The sequence below is a fragment of the Corythoichthys intestinalis genome, chromosome 11 (assembly GCF_030265065.1).
Source record: "Corythoichthys intestinalis isolate RoL2023-P3 chromosome 11, ASM3026506v1, whole genome shotgun sequence".
Taxonomy (NCBI): Eukaryota; Metazoa; Chordata; class Actinopteri; order Syngnathiformes; family Syngnathidae; genus Corythoichthys; species Corythoichthys intestinalis.
This window is the reverse complement of record NC_080405.1, coordinates 58,855,217-58,879,184: the sequence shown is the minus strand read 5'-3', so window position 1 is coordinate 58,879,184 and position 23,968 is coordinate 58,855,217. Positions and strand designations below refer to the sequence as shown.

General features: G+C 46.7%; 1 protein-coding gene across 5 annotated transcripts; it reads right to left on the bottom strand.

Annotated features, from left to right (window-relative positions):
- Window positions 1-21,675, bottom strand: LOC130923996 (choline transporter-like protein 1). 5 transcript variants are annotated; one of them, XM_057850262.1, is made up of 16 exons: window positions 21,340-21,675; window positions 19,729-19,818; window positions 19,504-19,646; window positions 19,292-19,428; window positions 15,025-15,118; window positions 14,786-14,955; window positions 14,638-14,727; window positions 14,432-14,562; window positions 13,398-13,584; window positions 10,574-10,742; window positions 9,111-9,267; window positions 2,140-2,223; window positions 1,928-2,065; window positions 1,614-1,850; window positions 481-579; window positions 1-180 (listed from the first exon to the last, which is right to left on the bottom strand). In XM_057850262.1, the coding sequence occupies exons 1-16, from the start codon at window positions 21,481-21,483 to the stop codon at window positions 151-153; spliced, it is 2,100 nt and encodes a 699-aa protein (XP_057706245.1). In that variant the 5' UTR covers window positions 21,484-21,675; the 3' UTR covers window positions 1-150. The 5 variants fall into 5 exon arrangements, with proteins under 5 accessions (XP_057706245.1, XP_057706242.1, XP_057706247.1 ...); XM_057850259.1 differs by having other exon boundaries at window positions 104-579; XM_057850264.1 differs by lacking the exon at window positions 21,340-21,675 and adding an exon at window positions 20,549-21,300 and having other exon boundaries at window positions 104-579.
- Window positions 21,676-23,968: the final 2,293 nt, after the last annotated feature.

The following is a 23,968-nucleotide window of genomic DNA, read 5'->3' as shown; positions in this document are numbered from 1 at the left end:
GATGATGGATGGACAAAACAAAGTGAGGATGACTGTGAAGATGAAGAGGGAGGGAGGGAGGTTGGGGCGAGCGTGGATGCCGTCCGTCGCTAACTTTTCAGGCTCGCCGGACTTCGATGTTACCGCTCCCTCCCACTTTGCCCAAAAAAATTAATGAAATAAAATGGGACGGGAAACGCACTAAAAAAAAAAAAAAAAAAAAATTTTTAAACGCAAACGGACGATGCCGTTTGTCGGCGGTACGGATACTCGGCGTCAGCCCGCCGGCTCGGCCTCGCCCGTCGGCGGGCACAGGAGGAGAAAGAGGCCCGATGCGGGCAGGTAGACGACAAAGAAGAGGAAGACGTCGTGGCTGAGGCACAAGAGCGAGTCGGGGCGCGGAGTCAGCGCGCAGTCCAGGACGACGCCCGTCAGAAGGTAGTAGACCTGGAACTCCTCCCATTCGGCGCCCGCCCAGGCACCGCCTCCTCCTCCACTCACCATGGCTTTGGTCCGGGCGCCCTCCGACGGCGCCTCCTCCGCGCGGGTCCGCCCTCGGCCGCCCGCCCGCTCCGAGCGCCTGCTGCGCTCCGCTAGCTCCTGAAATCCGGTCAAAGCAAAGCACGCAAAACATCTTCAATTCCTTCTTCGGTTCTCGCCATTCCGACGACACAACGTTCCAAAAACTTCCTTTTGATTTGGCCCCCTCGTGTTTACGGCGGGGGCCAAAACGTTCGTTTTTTTTTTCCGCAGAAAAAAAGCCAAATGTATCTCGTTCTACAGTTGATATCCAATTTACACGTCCAAAAATTCACAGTCTGTACATTTAAGATTAGACTAAAAACGTTCCTATTTGACAAAGCTTATGGTCAGGCTAGTTGAAATCGGACTAGACTCACTGTTCAGTCTAAGCTGCACTAGAAGCTATAATGCTGGGGGAAGTACAGCTGCTGAGTCCTATCCCGTTTCTCAATTTACTTACCACTTGTCTTTATTTCTCTTTTTTTGATTCTAATATCTAGTTGACCAGTCTCTTTTTTTTCTCCTGACTATCCTGACCCCTGGCTGGATGGACGTCCTCGTTGCCCCCCCGTCTCATCTGGCAAGATGGACCCCCTCTTGTTTCTTCACTCCATTGCATCTCTACAAACTGGACCTCCCGCTGCCAATACCCACCATCAGTCCTGGTGCATCTATAGCCTGTCCGTCCTGGGGGTGGATCTCTCCTGACTGTGGTTCTCCCCAAGGTTTCTCATTTTTCCCAAAGGGTTTTTGGACTTTTTCCTTGCCGACGTGGAGGGTCTAAGGATGGGGGATGCCCAGGACATGAACTTCATCTAATTCATCTACTGTTTCTGACCGTGTATCATATTGCCTCTGCAAAGCCCTCTGCTACAACCTTGTTGTGATATAGTGCAATACAAATGAAATTGAATTGAAAAATTCAGGAAATAAAGGTGCACTAAATTGTTTGCCAAAACGTATAGCTTCCAATAAAAACATCCCCATTGATGTCCAATAGACGATTCATTTCCAAATGGAAAAAAACATCAAGGGGAAGCCACCCGGAAATATACAGGAAGTGACCCAGGAATATCCTAAAATCAAGAAGAAGGAATAAAACGGGGACTCGCCATCAGAGCTTTGTCCATGAAGAACTCTTTTCCCGGCGTGCCGTCGTTGTACTTGGTGTCGACGGCGAAGCAGAGGAAGAGCACGTCCACCACCATCTCGAAGACGGACAGGAAGCAGTGCGCCACCAGGAAGGCGAACAGACACACCAGCAGCAGCGGCGGCAGCCACTCGGCGTAATCTCCGCGCGCGTTCAGCAGCAGCACGCCGGCGAAGGCGGTGCTGGCGACGATCAGGATCTGCCGGGAGAGCGGACGGCGTCGGTGCCGAAGGGAGAGCGGACGGCGCCGACGGCCGCCGTGCTCGTCGAGCTCACCTTCCCCAGGAAGAGCACAAAGTCTCCCACGGCGTTGACGGTGGCCACTCGCAAGGCGTTCTCCACCAGCAGGACGAAGGCGTCGCGCGCCGACGCGCAGAAGCCGGTGCCGTTGATGGCCGTGGCGGCGTACGCGTTCTGGCGAGCGAGCGAGCGGGCGGGCGGGAAGGTTAGCGCGGCCGTGACGGTGGCGCGGGGGAAAATCGAGTCACCTGGTTGAGATAATTCAGGCACTTCTCTAAACACCACAGGCAGCAGATGCACGACTTGAGCGCGCAGCGAGCGCACGCGTTCTCCTGGAAGACAAAGGCGGCACAGTCACAGCCCGGGCGCCTCAAACTTGGCCTACATTTCCCGGAAGGAAATGGAACTGCGTGGCATTTCGGATTTGGAGGTACGCCGTCAAATACGACAAATCCGCCTAAAGGCCAAACGACACCGGACGCGTCTTCGATATAGCGGCGAACCGATCCGTTTCCATTCTATCCTATTACCCGAATTATACCGGCCGCGTCGGCGCCACCGATTGACCGCTGACGGTTTGGGTTATTTTCCATTTTTGCCGGAGACGCGTCCGTCAAAATGGGCGGGGCCCGGCCTAAAGTCAACGGGCTAGTTGCTTATTCGCCGCCTAAACACCAGCGAACACGGACGAAGAACGCTTCGTCGTGGCGTGGTGGTGAAAAGTCACAAAGTCATTCGTGATACAGCAGATCCTTTTCATCAGGACAACATTAAAAAGGAAGCCGCATGGAACGCCACGGCAGAAGGTATGAGGATGGACGGTGAGTTTTTATGTAAGTTATGTCGTTTAAAACAGTCATTAAATAGTGTCAAAAAGCCGTGGTAAAAGCAAAAGAAAAAAAATCTAGTCCACCTCTCTCTCTCTGCTTCTCCGGACCGCCGCAGGTATGTTTTGTCCTATTTTTGACGTACCGCGGAGCACGCCGTCAACACGGAGATCGGCGGATTCGTACCGAAGACGCATCCGGTATAATTTGGCCTTTAAAAAATGACATTATATAAGATTGCATTCCATCAGCGGTCACTGGAAGTGATCCAAAATGTGCGGGGAATGCCTGAAAAGAATCAGAAAGTGACCCGGATGTTCCTCAAAACCAACCGACAGAAATCAACAGGAAGTGACTGTAAATGCCCCAAAATGAACAGGAAGTGACCCAGAAATGCTTTAAACCTCATAACACATAGTACACTGCTGGACAAAAGTATTGGCACCCCTGCAATTGTGTCAGATAATGCTCCATTTCTCCCAGAAAATGATTGCAATTACAAATGCTTTGTTAGTAATATCTTCATTGATTTTTCTTGCAATGAAAACACAAAAAAGAATGGGGGGGAATGAAATCATGATCATTTTACACAAAACTCCAAAAATGGGCCGGACAAAAGTATTGGCACCCTCAGCCTAATACTTGGTAGCACAACCTTTAGACAAAATAACTGCAAACAACTGCTTCCGGTATCCAACAATACATTTCTTCCAATGCTCTGCTGGAATTTGAGACCATTCTTCTTTGGCCAACTGCTCCAGGTCTCTGAGTTTTGAAGGATGCCATTTTCAGATCTCTCCACAGGTGTTCTTTGGGATTCAGGTCTGGACTCATTGCCGTCAAGTCTCCAGGGCTTTCACCCAAACCATTTTCTAGTGCTTTCTGAAGTGTGTTTTGGGTCATTGTCCTTCTGGAAGACCCATGACCTCTGAGGTCCCTACATTATGCTGCAAAATTTGTTGGTCATCTTCAGACTTCATAATGCCATGCACACGGTCAAGCCGTTCAGATCCAGATCTGTTAGGTAATGACTTAATTGTTGATTATAATATTCATATTTTGGCCCTGACTGAAACTTGGCTTCAACAGGATGACTTTGTTAGACTTAATGAAGCCACACCCCCAAGTCACGTGAATTTTCACACAGCTAGAAGCACGGGCCGCGGAGGGGGAGTGGCAGTAATATCACACTCTTGTTGAGGTATGAGCCCAAAAAGTAAAGCTAATTACATTTATAACTCCTTTGAAAGTCTAGTACTATCAATTATAGATGCTAACTGGAAGAACCAAAAACCAGTTCTTTTCATAGTGGTTTACCGTCCCCCTGGTCCCTACTCATAGTTTTTGTTAGATTTCTCTGACTTTTTATCCAGTATTTTGCTAAGCTGGGATAGATTTATAATTGTAGGGGATTTTAATATACATGTTGATGATGACGGTGACTCTCTTGGTAAGGCTTTTAGTGACCTACTAGATGGGACTGGCTTCATTCAAAATGTAAATAAACCAACTCATAGTCACAAGCACACCCTGGACCTGATTTTAACCTACGGTATGGAGATTAGTGATCTTAGTGTCCATCCCCACAACCCCGTACTGTCTGATCATTTTCTAATTACCTTTCAGTTTGTGCTTCAAGATTATCCGTCACTAGTGACTAGGACTCAGATGAAAAGGACATTATGTGATCGCTCTGTTTCAGAGTTTAAACAGACAATCCAGCCAATATTTGCCTCCATGTCATCTGATTATGAAGGAATAATGTCCGGCCCTGCTGTTAATGACGAGTTTGTCGATAGTGTTATGTTTACTCTACGTACTACTCTGGATGTTGTCGCTCCCCCCAAATTAAAGTTTGTCAAGCCGAGACGAGCCTCTCCCTGGTATAATGCTGAAACACGCTCTCTTAAACAATCGGCACGTAAATTAGAAAGACTTTGGCGCCGTTCCAACACAGAGCACTCTCTCTGCCTGGAAACACAGTTTAGTGACCTATAAACAGGCCTTGCGTTCGACTAAAACCAGATATTACTCATCCTTAATAGATGAAAACAAAAATAATCCTAGGTTTCTGTTCAGCACTGTAGCAAGGCTGACAAACAGTCACAGCTCAATAGAACCTTATATCCCAACCACCCTTAGCTGTGATGACTTCCTAAAAAATTTTAACAATAAAATCGCAACTATTAGAAATAGAATAAATGATTTACTTCCAACTATTAGGTCTGATAAAGTGTAGACTAAAAATTCAGAATCTCCTATAAACCCCTCTAAAATATTAAATAACTTTACCACTGTAGACCAAATTGATGTAATTTCAATTATGATGTCCTCCAAACCATCAACGTTCCTCCAAGACCCGATCCCAACCAAACTTTTAAAGGACACCCTGCCTCTAACTATTGATATTATCTTAAATATAATAATTAATACCTCATTAGTTACTGGCCACGTGCCGCAGTCCTTTAAATATGCAGTTATTAAACCGCTTTTGAAAAAACCTACTCTTGATCCTGATATTTTGGCCAATTATAGACCTATCTCTAGTCAACCCTTTCTCTCCAAAGTCCTTGAAAGAGTGGTAATTAAACAGCTCTGTCAGCACCTACAGGACAATAGTTTATTTGAACATTTCCAATCTGGCTTTCGAGCTCATCACTGCACTGAAACTGCATTAGTCAAAGTAACTAATGACTTGTTACAAGCCGCTGATGTTGGATTAGTCTCGATCCTGTTTCTGTTGGACCTGAGTGCAGCCTTTGACACAATCGACCATAATATCCTATTGCAGAGACTAGAATGTGACATAGGCATTAGAGGAGCAGCCCTCTGCTGGCTTAAATCGTACTGTCTGATCATTTTCTAATTACCTTTCAGTTTGTGCTTCAAGATAATCCGCCACAAGTGCCTAGAACTCAGATGAAAAGGACATTAGGTGATCGCTCTGTTTCAGAGTATAAACAGATAATTCAGCCTATATTTGCCTCCATGTCATCTAATTATGAAGGAATAATGTCCGGCCTTGCTGTTAATGACGAGTTTGTTGATCGTGTTATGTTTACGTTTCGTACTACCCTCGATGTCGTCGCTCCCTCCAAATTAAAGTTTGTCCAGCCGAGACGAACCTCTCCCTGCTATAATGCTGAAACACGCTCTCTTAAACAATCGACACGTAAATTAATAAGACTTTGGCGCCGTTCCAACACAGAGCACACCCTCTCTGCCTGGAAACACAGCTTAGTGACATATAAGCAGGCCTTGCGTACGGCTAAAACCAGATATTACTCATCCTTAATAGATGAAAACAAAAATAATCCTAGGTTTCTGTTCAGCACTGTAGCAAGGCTGACAAACAGTCACAGCTCAATAGAACCTTATATCCCAACCACCCTTAGCTGTGATGACTTCCTAAAATTTTTTCACAATAAAATCGCAACTATTAGAAATAAATAAATCACTTCCAGTCATTAGGTCTGATAAAGTGCAGACAAAGAATTCGGAATCTCCTATAAACCCCTCTAAAATATTAAATAACTTTACCACTGTAGACCAAATCGATGTAATTTCAATTATAATGTCCTCCAAACCATCAACGTGCCTCCTCGACCCAATCCCAACCAAACTTTTTAAAGAGACCCTGCCTCTAACTATTGACACTATCTTAAATATAATAAATACCTCATTAGTTACTGGCTACGTGCCGCAGTCCTTTAAATATGCAGTTATTAAACCGCTCTTGAAAAAACCTACTCTTGATCCTGATATTTTGGCCAATTATAGACCTATTTCTAACTTACCATTTCTCTCCAAAGTCCTTGAAAGAGTGGTAATTAAACAGCTCTGTCAGCACTTACAGGACAATAGTTTATTTGAACATTTCCAGTCTGGCTTTCGAGCTCATCATAGCACTGAAACCGCATTAGTTAAAGTAACTAATGACTTGTTACTTGCCGCTGACGTTGGATTAGTCTCGATCCTGGTTCTGTTGGACCTGAGTGCAGCCTTTGACACAATCGACCATAATATCTTATTGCAGAGATTAGAATGTGACGTAGGCATTAGAGGAGCAGCCCTCTGCTGGTTTAAATCATATTTATCTAATAGGTACCAGTTTGTCAATGTAAATCAGCAATCATCATCGTACTCTAGAGTTAGTTATGGTGTGCTGCAAGGATCGGTCCTCGGGCCCATCTTGTTTACGCTGTATATGCTTCCTCTAGGTAATATCATCAGAAAACATAGCATTAACTTTCATTGTTACGCTGACGACACACAACTGCATTTATCAATTAAACCTGAGCACGTCAGGCAAGTAGAAAAACTAAGCGCCTGCGTCCGAGATATAAATACCTGGATGAGAACTAACTATCTTCTACTTAACCCTGAAAAGACAGAAGTCCTTATAATAGGCCCGAAAAGTGTGAGAGACTCTTTAGCTGCCCAGATAGTCACTCTGGACAATGTAAGTGTAGCCTCCAGCACCACAGTTAAAAACCTAGAGTTTTATTCGACCCTGACGTATCGCTTAAAGCACACATTAAACACACCTGTAGAACGGCTTTCTTTCACCTGCGCAACATAGCCAAAATTAGAAATATTTGATCTAAAAGCGATGCAGAAAAATTTACGCGTTCGTTACATCGAGATTGGATTACTGTAACTCCCTACTTGCAGCTTGTCCTAAAAGTTCTCTAAAAGGTCTTCAGCTTGTCCAAAACGCAGCAGCAAGACTTTTAACAGGAACCAATAGAAGAGAGCACATCACCCCTGTGCTCCAGGCCCTTCACTGGCTTCCAGTCGAGTTTAGAATTAAATGCAAAATCCTCCTTCTTACATTTAAGACCATTAATGGGTTGGGGCCATCTTATCTCACCGATGCTCTGGTTCCATACCGCCCCAACAGAACACTCCGCTCTCAGAATGCAGGTCTACTGGTAGTTCCCAGGGTTTCTAAAAGTACTGTCGGAGCTAGAGCCTTTAGCCACCAAGCCCCTGTTTTATGGAATCAGCTTCCAGCTAATATTAAAGAAGTCGAGACAGTCTGCACATTTAAGATTAGATTAAAAACGTTCCTATTCAACAAAGCTTATGGCCAGGCTAGTTGAAGTCGGAGTTGACTCACAGTTTAGTCTAAGCTGCACTAGAAGCTATAAAGCTGGGGGAAGTACAGCCACTGAGTTCTATCTCCTTTTTCTCACTCTACTTACCACTTGTCTTACTTTATTTCTATTTTCCAATGTTAATATCTAGTTGTCTAGTCTCTTCATCACTCGTCACCCGGTGTCCCATTTCCTCCCTCCCCTCTGGGGAGGGGCTATTTTTCAGCTGCAGTCTGTCCGGACCCCTGGCTGGATGGACGTCCTCGTTGCTACCCCCGTCTCATCTGGCTTTACTCCACTGCATCTTTAGGGACTGTAACTTCGCCTGCTAATTCCCATTAGCAGTCCTGGGGCTTCCTGTCTATCCGTCCTGGGAGTGGATCTCTCCTGACTGTGGTACCCCCCAAGGTTTCTCATTTTCTCCCAAAGACTCTGGAGTTTTTGGAGTTTTTCCTTGCCGACATGGAGGGTCTAAGGACGGGGAATACCCAGGACTTTTATTCATCTTTGTTGCTTCATTTGCTGTTTCTGATTGTGTATCATATTGCCTCCGCAAAGCCCTTTGAAACAACGTTGTTGTGATCCCGGGCAATACAAATAAAACTGAATTGAATCGAATCTAAGGGAGGTTAGCCACAGTGCCGTGGGCTTTACACTTAGTGGTGACGCTGCGCACGGTAGACACATTTGGAGATGGACTTGTAGCCTTGAGATTGCCCATGCTTCCTCATAATTTTGCTTCTCAAGTCCTCAGACAGTCCTTTGGTCTTCTTTCTTTTCTCCATGCTCAATGTGGTACACACAAGGACACAGGACAGAGGTTGAGTCAACATTAACCCATTTTAACTGGCTGCAAGTGTGATTTGGTTATTGCCACCACCTGTGATGTGCCACAGGTAAGTAGCACATGACAAAGCATCACCATTTTTCAAAGGGTGCCAATACTTTTGTCCGGCCCATTTTTGGAGTTTTGTGTAAAATGATCATGATTTAATTGTTTTTTCCATTCTCTTTTGCATTTTTTTCATTGCAAGCAAAATAAATGAAGATATTACTAACAAAGCATTTGTAATTGCAATCATTTTCTAGGAAAAATAGAGCATCATCTGCAGGGGTGCCAATACTTTTGGCCAGCAGTTTAGGAAGCCTAGGAATTAACAGGAAGGGAGCCATAAATAGCCCAAAAGGAACAAGGAAGTGACCCACAATCTCCAGGAAAATGCCCCAAAATGTGAGTGAAAATCTCCAATGGGAATAAGGTTTTTTTGTTTTTTTAATTGAAGCGGCCATTACCTTTCCTTTCAGCTGCTTGTGCACGTAGATGAGGAGGAGTCTGGGAATCTTGACCAGCGTGATGATGAAGGAGCCTTTGGCCACCGTGCCCACGTGATACCTGAGCAGCCGCAAGGCCGAGCGCACGACGGGCCACGCCGGAAGTTGCCTTTTGTCCCTGCCGAAGGCATCCTGCGTCACTGCTTCGGGCGGGCGGACGGCGCTCATCTTCAGCCCCGTATCGTCCCTCGGTCCCGAACCCTTGTTTTCCCGTGCCGAAGCGCTCGTTCGCAAATGTCCGCCGGCCGCGTTTGACAGATTTGGAACAGTTTCCGATCGGAGCCGCTTTCCCGGTGCGGCCGTAGGTCCTGCGCTAAATCGGAGCGCGGCGCGCGGGATCCCTCCGGTGGTACGTAAAGAAATGAACTCTCCGCGCTAAAGGTATAACCGTGAGCGCCACTTGGCGCTACAGCTCACGACGAGGTTTTCAAAAATACAAACGGCCACATCAGCAGCCGTATCAGTACGAGGCGCGAGATCGCTTCGACCGACGAGAGCGTGACCGAGCGGATGAATTCCGCGAGCTGATGGGCCGCGCGCCATCGGAGATGCCCAATGCATAGGTGGAGTGAAATCGCCTATGCGTTGCCTAGTGGTGAAGTAGACGTCGCATCCTTTTTGACTGAATATTCCAGCTCGAATCGGTCCTCAGGTGGTTTTGGCTAAGCAAAGCAAAAGGCCGTCTCTAAGGTGCTTATCACATGATGTGTTTGAAAAAGAATTTTGACCCATTGTAAAAAAAAAAAAAAAAAACATTAAAAATCATCAATTTTTGCTGTTTTATTGCTTTACCACTTTTATAGACAACATTTTACCGCCAACGTCTTCAATTTAAATCCATATACACTGTATAGGAAAGTCAATGACGTGCAATGATATTTTCGGCCTTTAAGCTCCGCACAGGGGCGAATGTATATATTTTTTTCTCCACAAAAAGGCCCCGGTGACAATTTTGTTCTTCGCCTCTCTGGGTCCAAACGGATTGGACGACAATGACTTGATGAGGAATTGATCTGAAAATGCCCCAAAATGAATAGGAAGTGACCCATGGGAGAGAGGGCAAAGCATCCCCGTGCACGAAATATCTTTAAAAATGGTATTTTACCCTTAAAGGTTTCATCAAATAATTGATTTCATAACAATAGTACTATACATGTAAAGTCTGAAAATTGTTTCCAAACATTCTGGAAGCCACATACATGGAAAAATTCAGAGGGCAGCGGTTGGTTCAGAGTTACTGTAGTTAACCTGACGTTAACTACCATAAACGAGGTACTCGGACGTTTCAAGAAATAACCATACCATGCATAAAATGGGACGTTTACAGCGACAACTATTTTGAGCGACCGGGGGACCTTCTCGAATGTCGGCCATATTAGCATACCGAACGAGACGTTTGTAAAGATACGGCGGCGGCGGCTGACCTGGTGAAGTAGTAGGTGACCACGGCGCCCGCCACGGTCATCTGCTGGCAGGCCAGGATGAACTCGGTGATCCAGAGCAGGCCCACGCCGTGGAACCACGTCAGGTACTCCAGGCGGCCGCTCAGACGGAACTCGGTCAGCCCCTCCTCCTCGTTCGGCACCGCCTCCCCTGACCGGGCAAAGACTTTTCATGATCGGCCCGAAATAGGATGGTTTTACTGTCATTTTGCACGGCCTAGTGGCCAGTCTTAGCAGAAGGAAAATTGGATGGACGATGCACTATGTATAGCCCTTACATAATGAGCGTTTCAATCATGAAAATGGCCTGAGGGCGGCAGGCACGCCGGTCGGGGGCCGTCAAAGTCAATGCATTGACATTCGGACTTGCTTAAAAGATGATTTGATCAATGTCATAGCATCTACTGTTGACTCAGCGGGTGCAACTGATGGCGCTAGTTGTCCAATCCGTTTGAAGCGACGTTCATTCGCGGTCGCTCGATAAACTCACACACGATCGGACGTCCGTCAACATTGGGCGCCGGCGGCCGTCTCGGTCAGTCGGGGCGACCCCCGGCATTCGAAAACTACGTATTACGCAGCATCGGCCGGAGCGTGGCGATTTCTCGGCGGATGACTTCTTTTAAGTCGGGCACGGGTGCAAAAGCATTTGCGGGCAGTTAGCGCGGGTATAGACCCCAATCACGTGAGGTCACAACTCCGCCCCCCTGACTGGTGCTGCCATATTGTCCGTCAGCTCATCGTGTTTACATATTACCGCTACGTACATTCCTTCTATTACTGCGTGTTTTTCTGCTTGTCTAAGGAATCACCGCCTAGTAAACGAACCCAAAAACCTTCCTGACAATCATTAACATTGATTCATCAAAATGGTGAAGGCATGTTTGGCGGTTGGTTGCAGCAACAGAGAGGATAAACGGTCATTTTAGTAGTTGCTGTGTGTCCATTGTTAAAAGGGCAAATCTCGAAAGCAGCACCGTTTGTTTATCCCGGTCCATGATGCGTTTGTGTCGACACCCGTCAGACAGCGGCGAAAACATCAATATGATGCCAACACGATCGCAGACATCATAGGACGGAGACGACGAAGCTCGTCGCCACGGTCGCGGGGCAAGAAGATGAGCGCGCGCGGCAACAGGTGTTGTGCCGAAAAATAGCCGCCCTGCGTGAAATGTCCCCCCTGACGGGAGCGCCCACACGGAAACAACTTTCTTGTACCGTGAATATGTATTATTTTACTCTGCTTGAACTAATAAATGTCATACCTCTGTGATCAGGGCCGGCCTAGGCCATTTGGGGGCCCTAAGCAAAAAAATGCAAAGGGGCCCATATTTTTGGCCCACCATTTCGTCACCGTGTACTGTGAAACCCATACATGCAATCCAACCCATACGTCCATATTTTGTATATTAATCAGATTTTGTTGCACTGCATACTTCAAACTTCTCACCCCAAATGATTGTCAGTACTTACAGTAGATAGCGCCAAACCTTTTTCTAAAAGAGGAAAGAAAGAAGTTAAGGAAGAACTTTTATTTTTTTAAGCTTGTAATCAAGTATCAAAACTCACAAAAGGCAAATAAAGCAAACTGCAGTAAACAAAATAGAATATAAATTAAACAATTGCCAGATTGGGGGCCCCCTAGTGGTCAGGGGCCCTAAGCAGCTGCATAGTCTGCGTATAGGCTGGGCCGGCCCTGTCTGTGATTGTCATTGGGATATGGTCGTGAAAAGCTGTAGACTAATACATTTCTGTTCAAAGATGGTTATGTGGCCCAGTCCACGATTTCTTACTAAAATACAGTCCTAATTCATTCATTCATTTTCCATGCCGCCTATTCCTCACGAGGGTCGCGGAGGTGCTGGAGCCTATCCCAGCTAACTTCGGGCAGTAGGCAGGGGACACCCTGAATTGGTTGCCAGCCAATCGCAGAGCACAAGGAGACACACAACCATTCACGCACACACCCACCCACCCACACCTATGGACAATTTAGAGTGTTCAATCAGCCTACCATGCATGTTTTTGGGATGTGGGAGGAAACCGGAGTTCCCGGAGGAAACCCACGCAGGCACGGGGAGAACATGCAAACTCCACACAGGAAGGCCGAAGCCCGGGATTCAACCCTTGATCTCAGAACTGTGAGGCAGACGTGCTAACCACTCAGCCACCGTGCCGCCTACAGTACTGATATTTTGTGTAATTTAATGATTTAAAACTGATCTTACAGTCGGAAATCCATTACTGTAATGTGTCCATGAAAACATTTGACGTTTTCATGTCAAATAAAGTGTTATAAATAAGCGCTCCCGTCAGGGTGGACATTTCAGGCGGGGCAGCTATTTTTCGGCACACACCGGCCCGTCGTCGATCAAGTGTCATTTTACAATCGTGACAACGGTGCCGCTCAGCTGACCAAATGTCGGTTGATATTCGGGCCGGTGCCGATTTTGGGTATCCGACTCTTCATCGTGACATAAACTGGAGTATGATTGGAAATTTTGTGGTCTCAGGACGAGCTCTGACGCACGGGACGGGACCGGACGGGAGGAAATGGCCGTCAAATATGGATCTGGCGACTGGATCGACCGAAGCTTTTCCAAATAACGACTTTTATGTAACTCATCCAATGAGTTTACAGCGTCTAAAAGCACCGGGGCTTCCGTAATTTGCAAGTGAATCCACCTTTAGAAACGACGATCGATGACAATACGGACACACGATGACGGACAATATGGCGGCACCATACAGCGATCACGTGACTGTGTGACATTGGTGATTGGGGTCTATAGCGAGGGGGGCCTACCGCTGGTTCCCAGGAAGAGCAGGACCAGGACCCAGTAGATCCAGAAGAGGAGCAGCACCAGGAAGGTGACGAACGGCTGCAGCGTCAGCAGCGGCAAGTGGACGAAAACTTTGCCGGCCACGTGGAAGAGAGCGATGGCCAGCGCCACGCGTTTCCTCATGAACAGCATCAGCAGCAGCAGCACGGCCTGAACGAGAGACGAAGCGCTCAAACCGCCGCTCTCCAAAAGACGTCGCCCTGGCCTCGGAGCAAAATGCACGCTTGACCCCAGGAAAGCATCTCGGCTCATCCGGAACTGGAAGCGCTCCGCTAACATCTTAGCGTTAGGCAAGCAGAGTGAGGCGAGGCAAAGTGAGATTTAGTTACGATGCTCCTCCCTCACCTCTGGAAGAAATGACCCAAACAGTTAGCCCCTTTAAACGGGGGCTAAACGTGCAATTGTTTACGACAGGGTGACTCCCCCAAACGTCATATGACTTTTGCTTCTCATCGTATATTACTTGTATTTCTATTTCCCGTTTTACTTTGAAGGTCAAAATGAATGCCCGTCAGCTCTGAGATGCTGTAGGCGTGTCCGATGAAAGCGCACCTCTCCCCTGTGCTATTGCTATTCCGTTGACCACGTGTCTCCTCTGTCGACACAACCTTGCTCGTATGATGTATGTATTGAGACTGGGCCAAAAAATCCTGGCAAAAATCCAAACAAATAAAAAACAGTTTCTGGTTACAACTAAGCGATTCAGCACTCAACTGTTCTCTATACTTTCAGCACCATATTTGACGTAATTATCATCAATATGAAGGAATGTATCTATTCATCTTTGTTGCTTCATTTCTAATTGTGTATCATATTGCCTCTGTAAAGCCCTTTGAGACTTCTGTTGTGATTGAGGGCTATACAAATAAAATTGAATTGAATTGAATGTGATTTTTTATGGGTCATTTATTTTGTCTTGCAGATTTTCATGTGATGTAAAGCACTTGGAAATGGCGCCACACGACGAAATTGACCGCATCTGGTCCGACCGGCTTACCGTGAAAACGGACGCGGATGCGGCGTAGACCAGGGGGGCGCGCCCGCCCGCCGGGTCCTCCGGGGCCGCCCGGGTCAGGTTTCCGTGGAGACGGCGGTCCACGTAGAGCCACCAGAGAACGCCGGTACCCGCTGAAAGGACAGGCAGGCAAGCCGGTCGCTCGGTCACTCCCGCGCATGCTTTTGAAAGGGGTAAAAGGAGCTCACCCAGGGAGCCAAGCACCGCCAAGGAGGTAAGGATCCACACCAGGATGGTGGAGATGTAGCGAATGATCACCGTCAGCAACATGGACAGCGCTGACGGACGCAAAAGTAGAATTAGCTGGGGAGCGGCCCCCGACGAGCGTCGACTTACCGAGCGCCAGGACGCAAAGTCCCGCGACGATCTCCTTGCTGGCCGCCACGCCGGCGACCGCTCGGCGCAAGAGGGAGCGGTCTCCGACGAAGGTGGCCACCGCCTCGGCGAACTTGGAGTAACAGGACACGTCCGTGGGAGCGCAGCGATTGAACAGCGGCAAAGGCTTGCTGCGGGGACGGGGGGGCCTGTTCAAAGGCGGGACGCAAAACTGGCCGGCGGGTCGCTCCGCTCCTTACCTGGGCGGGACGGGAAGTTTGGGACACTTGGCCGAACTCTCGGGGGCGCTGGCGTACTTGTGAGCCGCTAACTCGTACGAACACAACTCGGAACCTGTTTTAAAAAGGCACGGTCAAACGGTCCGTTCTTTGGTTCCTTCTCCGTCGGCCCTCCCGCTTCAACGCGTTCGACGTCTTCCTCCGGGTAGTGGCCCCGGGTACAACAAAAACAACAACAAAATTGTCCCGCAACTGTAAAGTATTTCATTGAAAGGGGCACAACCAATACTTGAAACTGTTTCATAGGCCGGAACTGCAAAAAATTGGCCATCGTTATTTTTGACCCCAAAAAATAATAAGAATTCCTTGAATGACAGTATCCACAACTCAATTGAAAGTGGCACAAAATGTACAGGAAGCGACCCCTATAAGTAACCTAAACGAACGAGGATGTGAACTCGTGGCCTGCCATTGAAAAGGATAGACATCATATTCATTTAAATTGGAAGGACTGGTTGTTAATGCTCATCTTTCAGCGCCATTGTTGTCAATAACGGCGAGAGAGAGCATAACACCGTTATTTTTTTCAGTAGCGAGTTATCTAATTTAGGGCTGCAGCTATCGATTATTTTAGTCGTCGATTAATCGATTAAGTAGTTCGTTCGAGTAATCGAGTCATCGGATAAGGAACATCAAAAATGAAAATACCTGAGCTACGCCTCAAACGGCATAAACAAATGAGGATCTATGTACAACAAAAGAACAATTGGCTAACTTACATAGCAAAAGCTATAAAATGCTAACATTTTTTATAATGCTCTTAACAAATGGTTCAAACACATATTCCAGCTAAATATAGCTTTAAATTACATTAAGAATGCATTAGCTGAAACTTAGCTTATGTTGGTCTTAACAGGGAGCAGCTGGATTCAGCCATGTGAAATGAGGCAGACAAGAGGGCAGTGTATCCACCCGAATCAATAAAACTAAGTCAAAAAACACTTTCCAAACAAACCATTACAACGCCACTTTAATCAAACGTATACTCGAAGCAGCAAAATTTAATTTGAATCTTTTTTTCTAATCGAATACTTCAGTTAATCGATGAATCATTGCAGCACTAATCTATATAATTACTTTTCTCATCTTTGCACCGCCGTTACTGTTATTGAGGATGTAAAGGCGTGCGTTACATTGGTTGAACGACGCGAGAAAAGTGAGACACGGAGAGAGAAGAGCGGAAGTGAGAAGGGAATGGGACGCGATGCTAGGCTGGGTGGCTTCAGTAATACCTGACGGTAGCCGACAGCCTACGATCTACGCCTACGTGATGCTACGCTACGCTAGATATCACGTGCATATAGAACGAGATGCGAAATGACAGACTCGGCGGCGTTAGCAAATGCATGAGAAATGATAAGACTCGCCTGCGTTCGTGAACAGCCGCCATCTTAAAGCAGTAGACTTCTCAGGAAGGTTCTGTTGTAGAGAACCTTCTTAGTGAACCTAATAAGTTTAAAATACTCCTGGCAAATTGGCAAAATCTTGACTTGAATCATTCAAAGATGAAATTGTTTTAAAATTTTCACATGTAGAAAGTAGACAGAAGGGAAAGAACGGGAGCAATTTTAACAAAGTTAACGGTGGATTCGCTAACATATTTATGTCACACTGCTGTTGCCATAGTGTGCGCTTCCTGCACTCAAAAAAACGGATCCAAGCCCTTCTTTGATGTAACTCATTACATTTTTGTTTGATTTGCTAAAACAAATCTATTAAATACGAAATATATGTACATTTCATTGTGTCAACGTAATAATTTCATTTTCACATTCAGAACTCAAAATGAATGAGTTTCCTTTGAATTGGGACCGCCCATTGCGCATGTGCAAAGCAACGCACGCTCAGCCTCTGTTCATCCTGGATACCCAGGACTTGAACTGCATCTATTCATCTTTGTTGCTTCATTTCTAATTGTGTATCATATTGCCTCTGTAAAGCCCTTTGAGACTTCTGTTGTGATTGAGGGCTATACAAATAAAATTGAATTGAATTGAATCCCCGTCTGGACTTGCTTTTTCACCGACAACTTCTTTCGGCACTGCTGCGGGGTTATACCTTACAGAGACGCTCAAAGGTGCTGTAATCCCACTCATTGGTGAGTACGCAATTATGTCATATTTTTCAAAGCTTGCTGTGAAAAGACCGTGAGACAAATTTCACCTTTAGTGAAGTCAGATATTGCGGGCTTGCTTGCTAGCTACACGAGGGAGAGTTTATATAACTTGTGGAATGCGACACTCTTGCACCTTGCATAATCTATTATATCGTGATGCTAAATGTAACTGTGCATTTATATTTTGTATATGATTTTCTGTTTGTTGTTTAGCGTTTTACTTAAATTTGTTTTCTGTGTTCAGTCATCTGCTGCCGAGGATGCAGAAACTGTCATCGCCTCCACTGTCATGGGGATTGACACAATCAGAAGAGATGGACATGAGGAGCCAGAGGACGTTCGAATTGTGATTGAAGGCATATTGATAGGCTGACTGGACTCAAAGAAATTTAAATGTTATTCAGGTTCTGTTTTGTACTTCTACCTGTGTTGTACATATATATTTAATGCTGTATGTGTTTGCGGGCGTACATATTGCACTTTATGGTAAGGTTTCATGTTTAATTGGAGCTGGTTATACCATGCCTTAGCAAATATTGTACTTATTGTTGTACTAGTACTTGTACTACTTTGTTTGAACCACTTTTGAAGTCAACAGATTACTTTTCTAAATGTGATAGGTCATGTACTGTCTTCATCATAGAGGAAAAAAACTTAAAAGAATGCTTTTCATCATTTTGATGAGTTCAATGTTGACGATAGGTATACTGTAAATTGGGATGCATTTATATTTGTTTTAAATAAAAACTGACCAGATTTTGGGTTCTGTTTGATATGAGGGTCAAATGAAGTCTGAAAAAAATATTTTAGACGATATTAATTTGAGTTAAACAAATGTAAATAAGTTGAGGCCAGTTAAAGTACTAATTTTATTTTGGCTGTATTTGATCAAATTGAGTTAGACGAACTCAATTTTATCATATTACAAGGAGGTACTTAGTTTGAGTTGGGGCTACATAAATTGAATGGATGGAAATCCTGCCCAAAATTTATTTGTGTTCATCCAATGAGTTATTTTTTTCAGTGTGGGAGTGTGGTCTTACAGTATAAAAGGAAGCTCTGTGATGTGTCGATGAAACATGTGCTGAGAAGCACACTGAATAAACAAGTGTTGTTCCGTTCAAGTCTCGGCCTTACATGTACTTAGATTAAGGAAGTACGTAAAAGATTCACAACATTAAATGACTTCCAAACATAGCAAAGGTTACTTATCGCAATATCCACAATTCCCCTGTGTCTAGTTAAGTTTAGGGTAAACAATTGTGCTAGGGCCAATTGTCCCAAAAACCTTACATATACAGTAGTGTCACCTATGTTGTTGGTTTTTTTGTTTTTGTTTTTTTTTTGTTGCACGAAAAAAGAAAAAACATGAAAAGTATCACCAGCTACTTTTCCAAGTAACAAGTTACTAAGTCAATTACTTTTCCGGAGAAGTCATTTGTAACTAATTACTTTTTAAAAGTAAGACTAACAACTTTTTTTTTTTTAATGATTGATTTGATTGTGATTCCATGTCTCTTGTGAAGCGTCTTTGTGTGGCTTGAAAAGCGCTCTAGAAATAAGATGTATTATTATTATTATTACTGCATGCGGGCTTGATGGCAAATGGGTTCTGACCAGGGCCGGCCCAGCCTATACGGAGACTATGCAGCAGTTTAGGGCCCCTGACCACTAGGGTGCCCCCACTCTGGCAATTGTTTAATTTATATTCTATTTTGTTTACTACAGTTTGCTTTATTTGACTTTTGTGAGTTTTGATACTCGATTACAAGCTTAAAAAAATAAAAGTTCTTAACTTCTTTCTTTCCTCTCTGAGGAAAAAGGTTTGGCGCTATGCAAGTACTGACAATCATTTGGGATGAGAAGTTTGAAGTATGCAGTGCACCAAAATCTGATTAATATACAAAATATGGACGTATGGGTTGGATTGCATGTATGGATTTCACAGTGCACTGTGATGAAATGGTGGGCCAAAAATATGAGCCCCTTTGCATTATTTTGCTTAGGGCCCCCAAATGGCCTGGGCCGGCCCTGGTTCTGACCATTTGGAAACTCAAGCGGGTGATTTTTTGTTTGTTTTCTTTCATTTGCTGGTGTCGGCGTGTGCGTCACCATTGATCTCGGCGAAGTTCTGGAGGTCTTGAAAGGTGCGGAGGGCTCGCGGGGGGCAGAGGGCCACGCAGAGCGCCACCGACTTGATCTTCCTCTGAACGATGTCCACGTCGCAAGGGTCCAAGTAGAAGACGAACCTGCGGGGGCGGCACGACAAGGTTGGTCGGCGGACGGGCCCGAGCTCCCCGTATAAGCAACGAGCGCGCACTGACTTCCTGTCGGTGTGATCCAGGCCGCTGAGGCGGACGCCGTCCAACGGCGGGTTGCGGCGCCCGCACGTGTTGCCGAAGCTGTCGTAACCCGAGAGCAGGCGGGCCGCGCCCCCCGACGCCACCGTGAAGGCGCACACGCTACCCTGAGGGACCCCGCCGACAACAAATGACGGTGCGTCAAATGGACGAGGGCGGTGATATGCGCGCGAGGTGAGGGCGCGTTACCATGCCGACGCAGAAGATGAGGAAGAGCAGGAACCAGGGCAGGTCAGTACAGCTTCGCTCCTCCAGCGGTCTCCATTCGCGCTTTGTCCTCTGCAAACGCAGGCGCTGTGTTAGCAGGCCGCCGGCTAATAGGATGAGGAACGAGCGAGAGAGCGAGAGAGAAAGCGGCGGGCCGGGCGCTCTCGGATTACGGGCTGGATCGCTGTCGCCGAATCCCGACCGACCGACCGACCGACCGACAACGACAAAGCTCACCTCCGCGCTCCCGCAGCATCCCATCTCCTCCGGGACGACGGGGCTCGAGCCGAGCGGCGGCGGCGGGTTGGTCGGGCCGGGGGATTCGGGGGGCGGCGATGGGAAAGCGCGGCCCCCAAGACGGCCCGCATGAAAGGCCTTAGCCGGAAGCGGAAGCGACGCCGGACGCCAGCGGTCCTTCTTCCTTCTCTCGTCGTCCGAAAGTCGCAAGACAAGAAGGTCGCTCGCCCGCCCGCTTCCTCGCTTCCCGCTGGGCTGTCAGCACAGCAGCGGCCATTCGTGTCACTGCGCATGCGCAGTCCCACCGCTACGCCTCGCTCGACGCCGCCGCTGGGCGGCGTCTCCCACCCGCCGACACGCGGTCACTGTCGACGACCGAGCCGGGCCGGGCCGGGCCGAGCCGAGCCGAGCCGAGCCGAGCCGAGCCGAGCCGAGCCGAAGTTCGGCAGATAGGTGCGCGTGCGGGCTGCCGGCCGCGACGCAGAGTCAGCCCGAAAACTCTAGACGCAAGACGTCAATGTTTGTTTTGAAAGGCCGTCGGAAATTTTCCATCTCGCGAGCGCACCTAAATCGGAGTGAAGACTGGATATGCATGGTGACTCATTCTTGTTTGGTGCAAAATTGCACTTTTGTAATGAAGGTTTTGGATGGAATCATGACAAAGATGCGTTTTCTTGGAACATGTCACAATGGGGGCAAACGCACGAGATAAGCGAATGGCACTGTCCAATACACGTTTAATTCAAAAAGGAAATGTGGAAAGAGGATTTCAAGTTCAACAAAAACAGGCAATAACTTAGCTTCAAGGAAGGTGGTGCATGGCGTCTTGTCCTACTGATTTCCAAACACTGAAAACGCACTGGCAAGGGACTACTAATTAGAGGACTATAAGGCTAATGGCAAACAGGTGAGGGAAAGACAAAGTTGACTGAAGTGAACTGCAAAATGCAACCCGCCAAAATAAAACGGGATGTGAAAGGACTAAATGAAAACTGCTGACGGCGGCTCGCCACAGAAAAGTGCTGTTATTGAGTTTTAAAAGCGCTACATGATGTCATCACATTAGTGAACACAAGCACCTGAAATGCAATAGCCAGTCCCTTCAAGTTTTTTTCTTTGTTTTGTGTTTTTTCCTTCTGATATTAACTGTATAATATCAGACTTGACCGAGATGGAATATTTCGAATTTGCATATGAAAAGAGAGCTATTGCCCAACGCCCGTGACGTCATCTGGTAGGATTTGACCTCTGCGGTATGACGTCAAGATGATGTCGAGGAAGGCGAAAGTTCCTCTCCGGGATAGCGAAGGTTGTCATGGCAACGCAACATTTTGTCTAGCTCGGCACGTTTTCTACCTTGGGGCGGAAGTGAAGTTGCTGCTCAGAACGGCCGGGCTCCATCTTCGGACTCGCAAGTGATTGTGGCTGGCTGGCTGGCTGGCTGGCGAGCGTCGACGCCGCGACCTCCGTCGCTCGTGCAAAAATGACATCTGCGCTCATGTGCTACTCGGCTCACGCGCAGAAAGGAGCTTTTGTCCTTTTGTTTACTCTTGTACCAGGCTGTGCGCGCGTGCGCTCGCGTGCGCGAGAAAGAGAGACAACGAATCCATTCATCGATTTGAGGGGCACACTCGATGTCATTGGAAGCGAAGCCGGTCGATTACCGATCGTGACAATCGTTTGGCCGTTCCTTGCGGAGCAAAATTACAAAAGGCTTTAAGAGGTAAGCGACCTCTAGTGGCCGCTTTGGTCAACTTTGACACCATCGCGCAGCTGTCAATATACGCGCGCGCGCGCGCACGCCGGTTGACTATTTGAAGCTTCAAAAAATAAACAAAAAGTGACGAGGTCTGTTTTTTTTTGCAGTCTAGCGCCATTTCCCTGCTGATGTCTTCAATGTGATCCTTCAAATATTTCTACACTGAAAAATAAGATTGGAAGTGCAGACGGCACCGTCTTTTGGTCAAATGTGTGTGCGATAACAAGTTCCCAACTTTGTCTTTCTTTTTCATTTTGGGCGCCAGCCTCAGAACTCCAGCGCGCTTCGTCCGGAGCCGACCGTAGGAGATTCTCTCCGGACGACAAAGCGGCCTCGGGGCTCCTCCGCGTTGCAAAGCGGGGACTCTGACTCTAAGTATCTGCGATGAGCGCCGCCGCCCGAACGGAGCGTCTCCGACGACCGCCGAGCTGCCGCTCTGCTCCGCTTTAGCGAGTTTCAGTCTGGCTTGATTTTGTTTTATTCAATTCAATTTTATTTGTATAGGCCTATATCACAACAGGTTTGTCTCAGAGGGCTTTACAGAGTCATTTTGATACACAGTCAGATACAGTAGATGAATGAGATGAGTCCATGTCCTGGGCATCCCCCATCCTTAGACCCTCCATGGTGGCAAGGAAAAACTAAAAAAAAAAAAAAAAACATGGGAAAAAAGAGAAACCTTGGGGGGAACCACAATCAGGAGAGATCCACTCCCAGGACAGACAGGCTATAGAGGCACCAGGACTGATGATGGGTTGTAGCAGAAGGAGGTCCGGTTTGTAGAGATGCAGTGGAGTAAGGGAACACGAGGAGGTCCATCTAGTAGTGTTGTATCGGTCGCGAACGATTCGTTCTTTTTGAACGAATTGTTTGGGTGAACGAGACCGAACTAATCACCATCTGCACTGATTCGTTCTATGAAGTTGGCGGCGCTTGTTCGCTGCGTGGGAGGGCGTTGAGCAAGCGGCAGCGTCTTCTGACATTGCACACGACCAATCAGACGCCAGCCTCATCGCGGGCAGGGGAGGGAGCGGAAACAGAATCATGGCGTATGTCACTCATTTCCACGTGTGGCCAATAAGCAGCCAGCGTGCAGGCAGGGGGGAAAGACTGAGTTTTGTCACTTCCCGTTCAGTGATTCGGTCCTCCGGTTCCTGACCTAGCTTGCTGCTAACTTGACTTTCCAGTAATGACTATGCGGTGAACGAGTCATAAAATGAAAGGAAACGACTTTGTCACATATTTGTTAACGTGGAGCCTATCAAATGCTGCTCAAAAAGACAAAAACACCACACAAATCTAGCGAGCATGGTTTAGTGTTCTACTTTTCTCAACAGACTCGGGACTGTGCCTATGACGATATACTATCAAATTTACAGTAATTTAAAACACGCGTAGCTACGAGGCAAGCAAAACCTGAGCTGCGGTCGCGTGACGGCAGTGAAGCGGGCAGAGAACTGTCACTATATGGAGGCTTCATGGCAGCGATATGTACCTCATATGTGCACAGAAAAAAAATAATATTTAGTATGATCACCATAATACTGATTTGCAATGAAACTGTATATGCATGTCAATTTTTTCCGAGTGTTTTTTTTTTTTTTTCGTGTCAGAGGGTGTCGGTTGGTTTGACAAATTATGTCAATCCGTCCATCATGTGCTACTCAAGCGCCCCAAAAACAAAGCGCGCGGACACGGGAGATGTCGCAATATGTCTACATTTTTCTTAACAGACTAATAAGAGTAGAAAGGCGAAATCATAAAGCAAACAATTATTTCTCGTCAGCATTTGACGATCTGAGATGCGGGGACGACAGGGGAGCTGACCGGATTATTTTATTTATTAATACCAGTGCAAAAATTCAAAACGATCATCTTAATAATAAAAAACAAAAATACAACAGAGCGAGAGGTTAATATGATGTGTTGGCCGTTCCATAATTAGAAATTAAACTTTCGATTTATTTTTATTTTCGTGACAGCAAGCATGCCGCGTTGGCTGTTAGCAGCAGCATTGTATATGTGAGCAAGATCATGCTAAAGAAAGTCCGTGCGCCCCCGACCCCAAACCCCGACTTCCCCCTCAAAAGGAAAATGTTTAACCGTGTCCTAATTCGAAATGCAAGCACGAGCCATGACTTTGAGCCCATAGAACTAGGACAGACGACGCGGAAGTCCTCCCTCGCTTTTGCAGCAGTGGGAGGGAGACGAGGCTGTCTCTGAGAG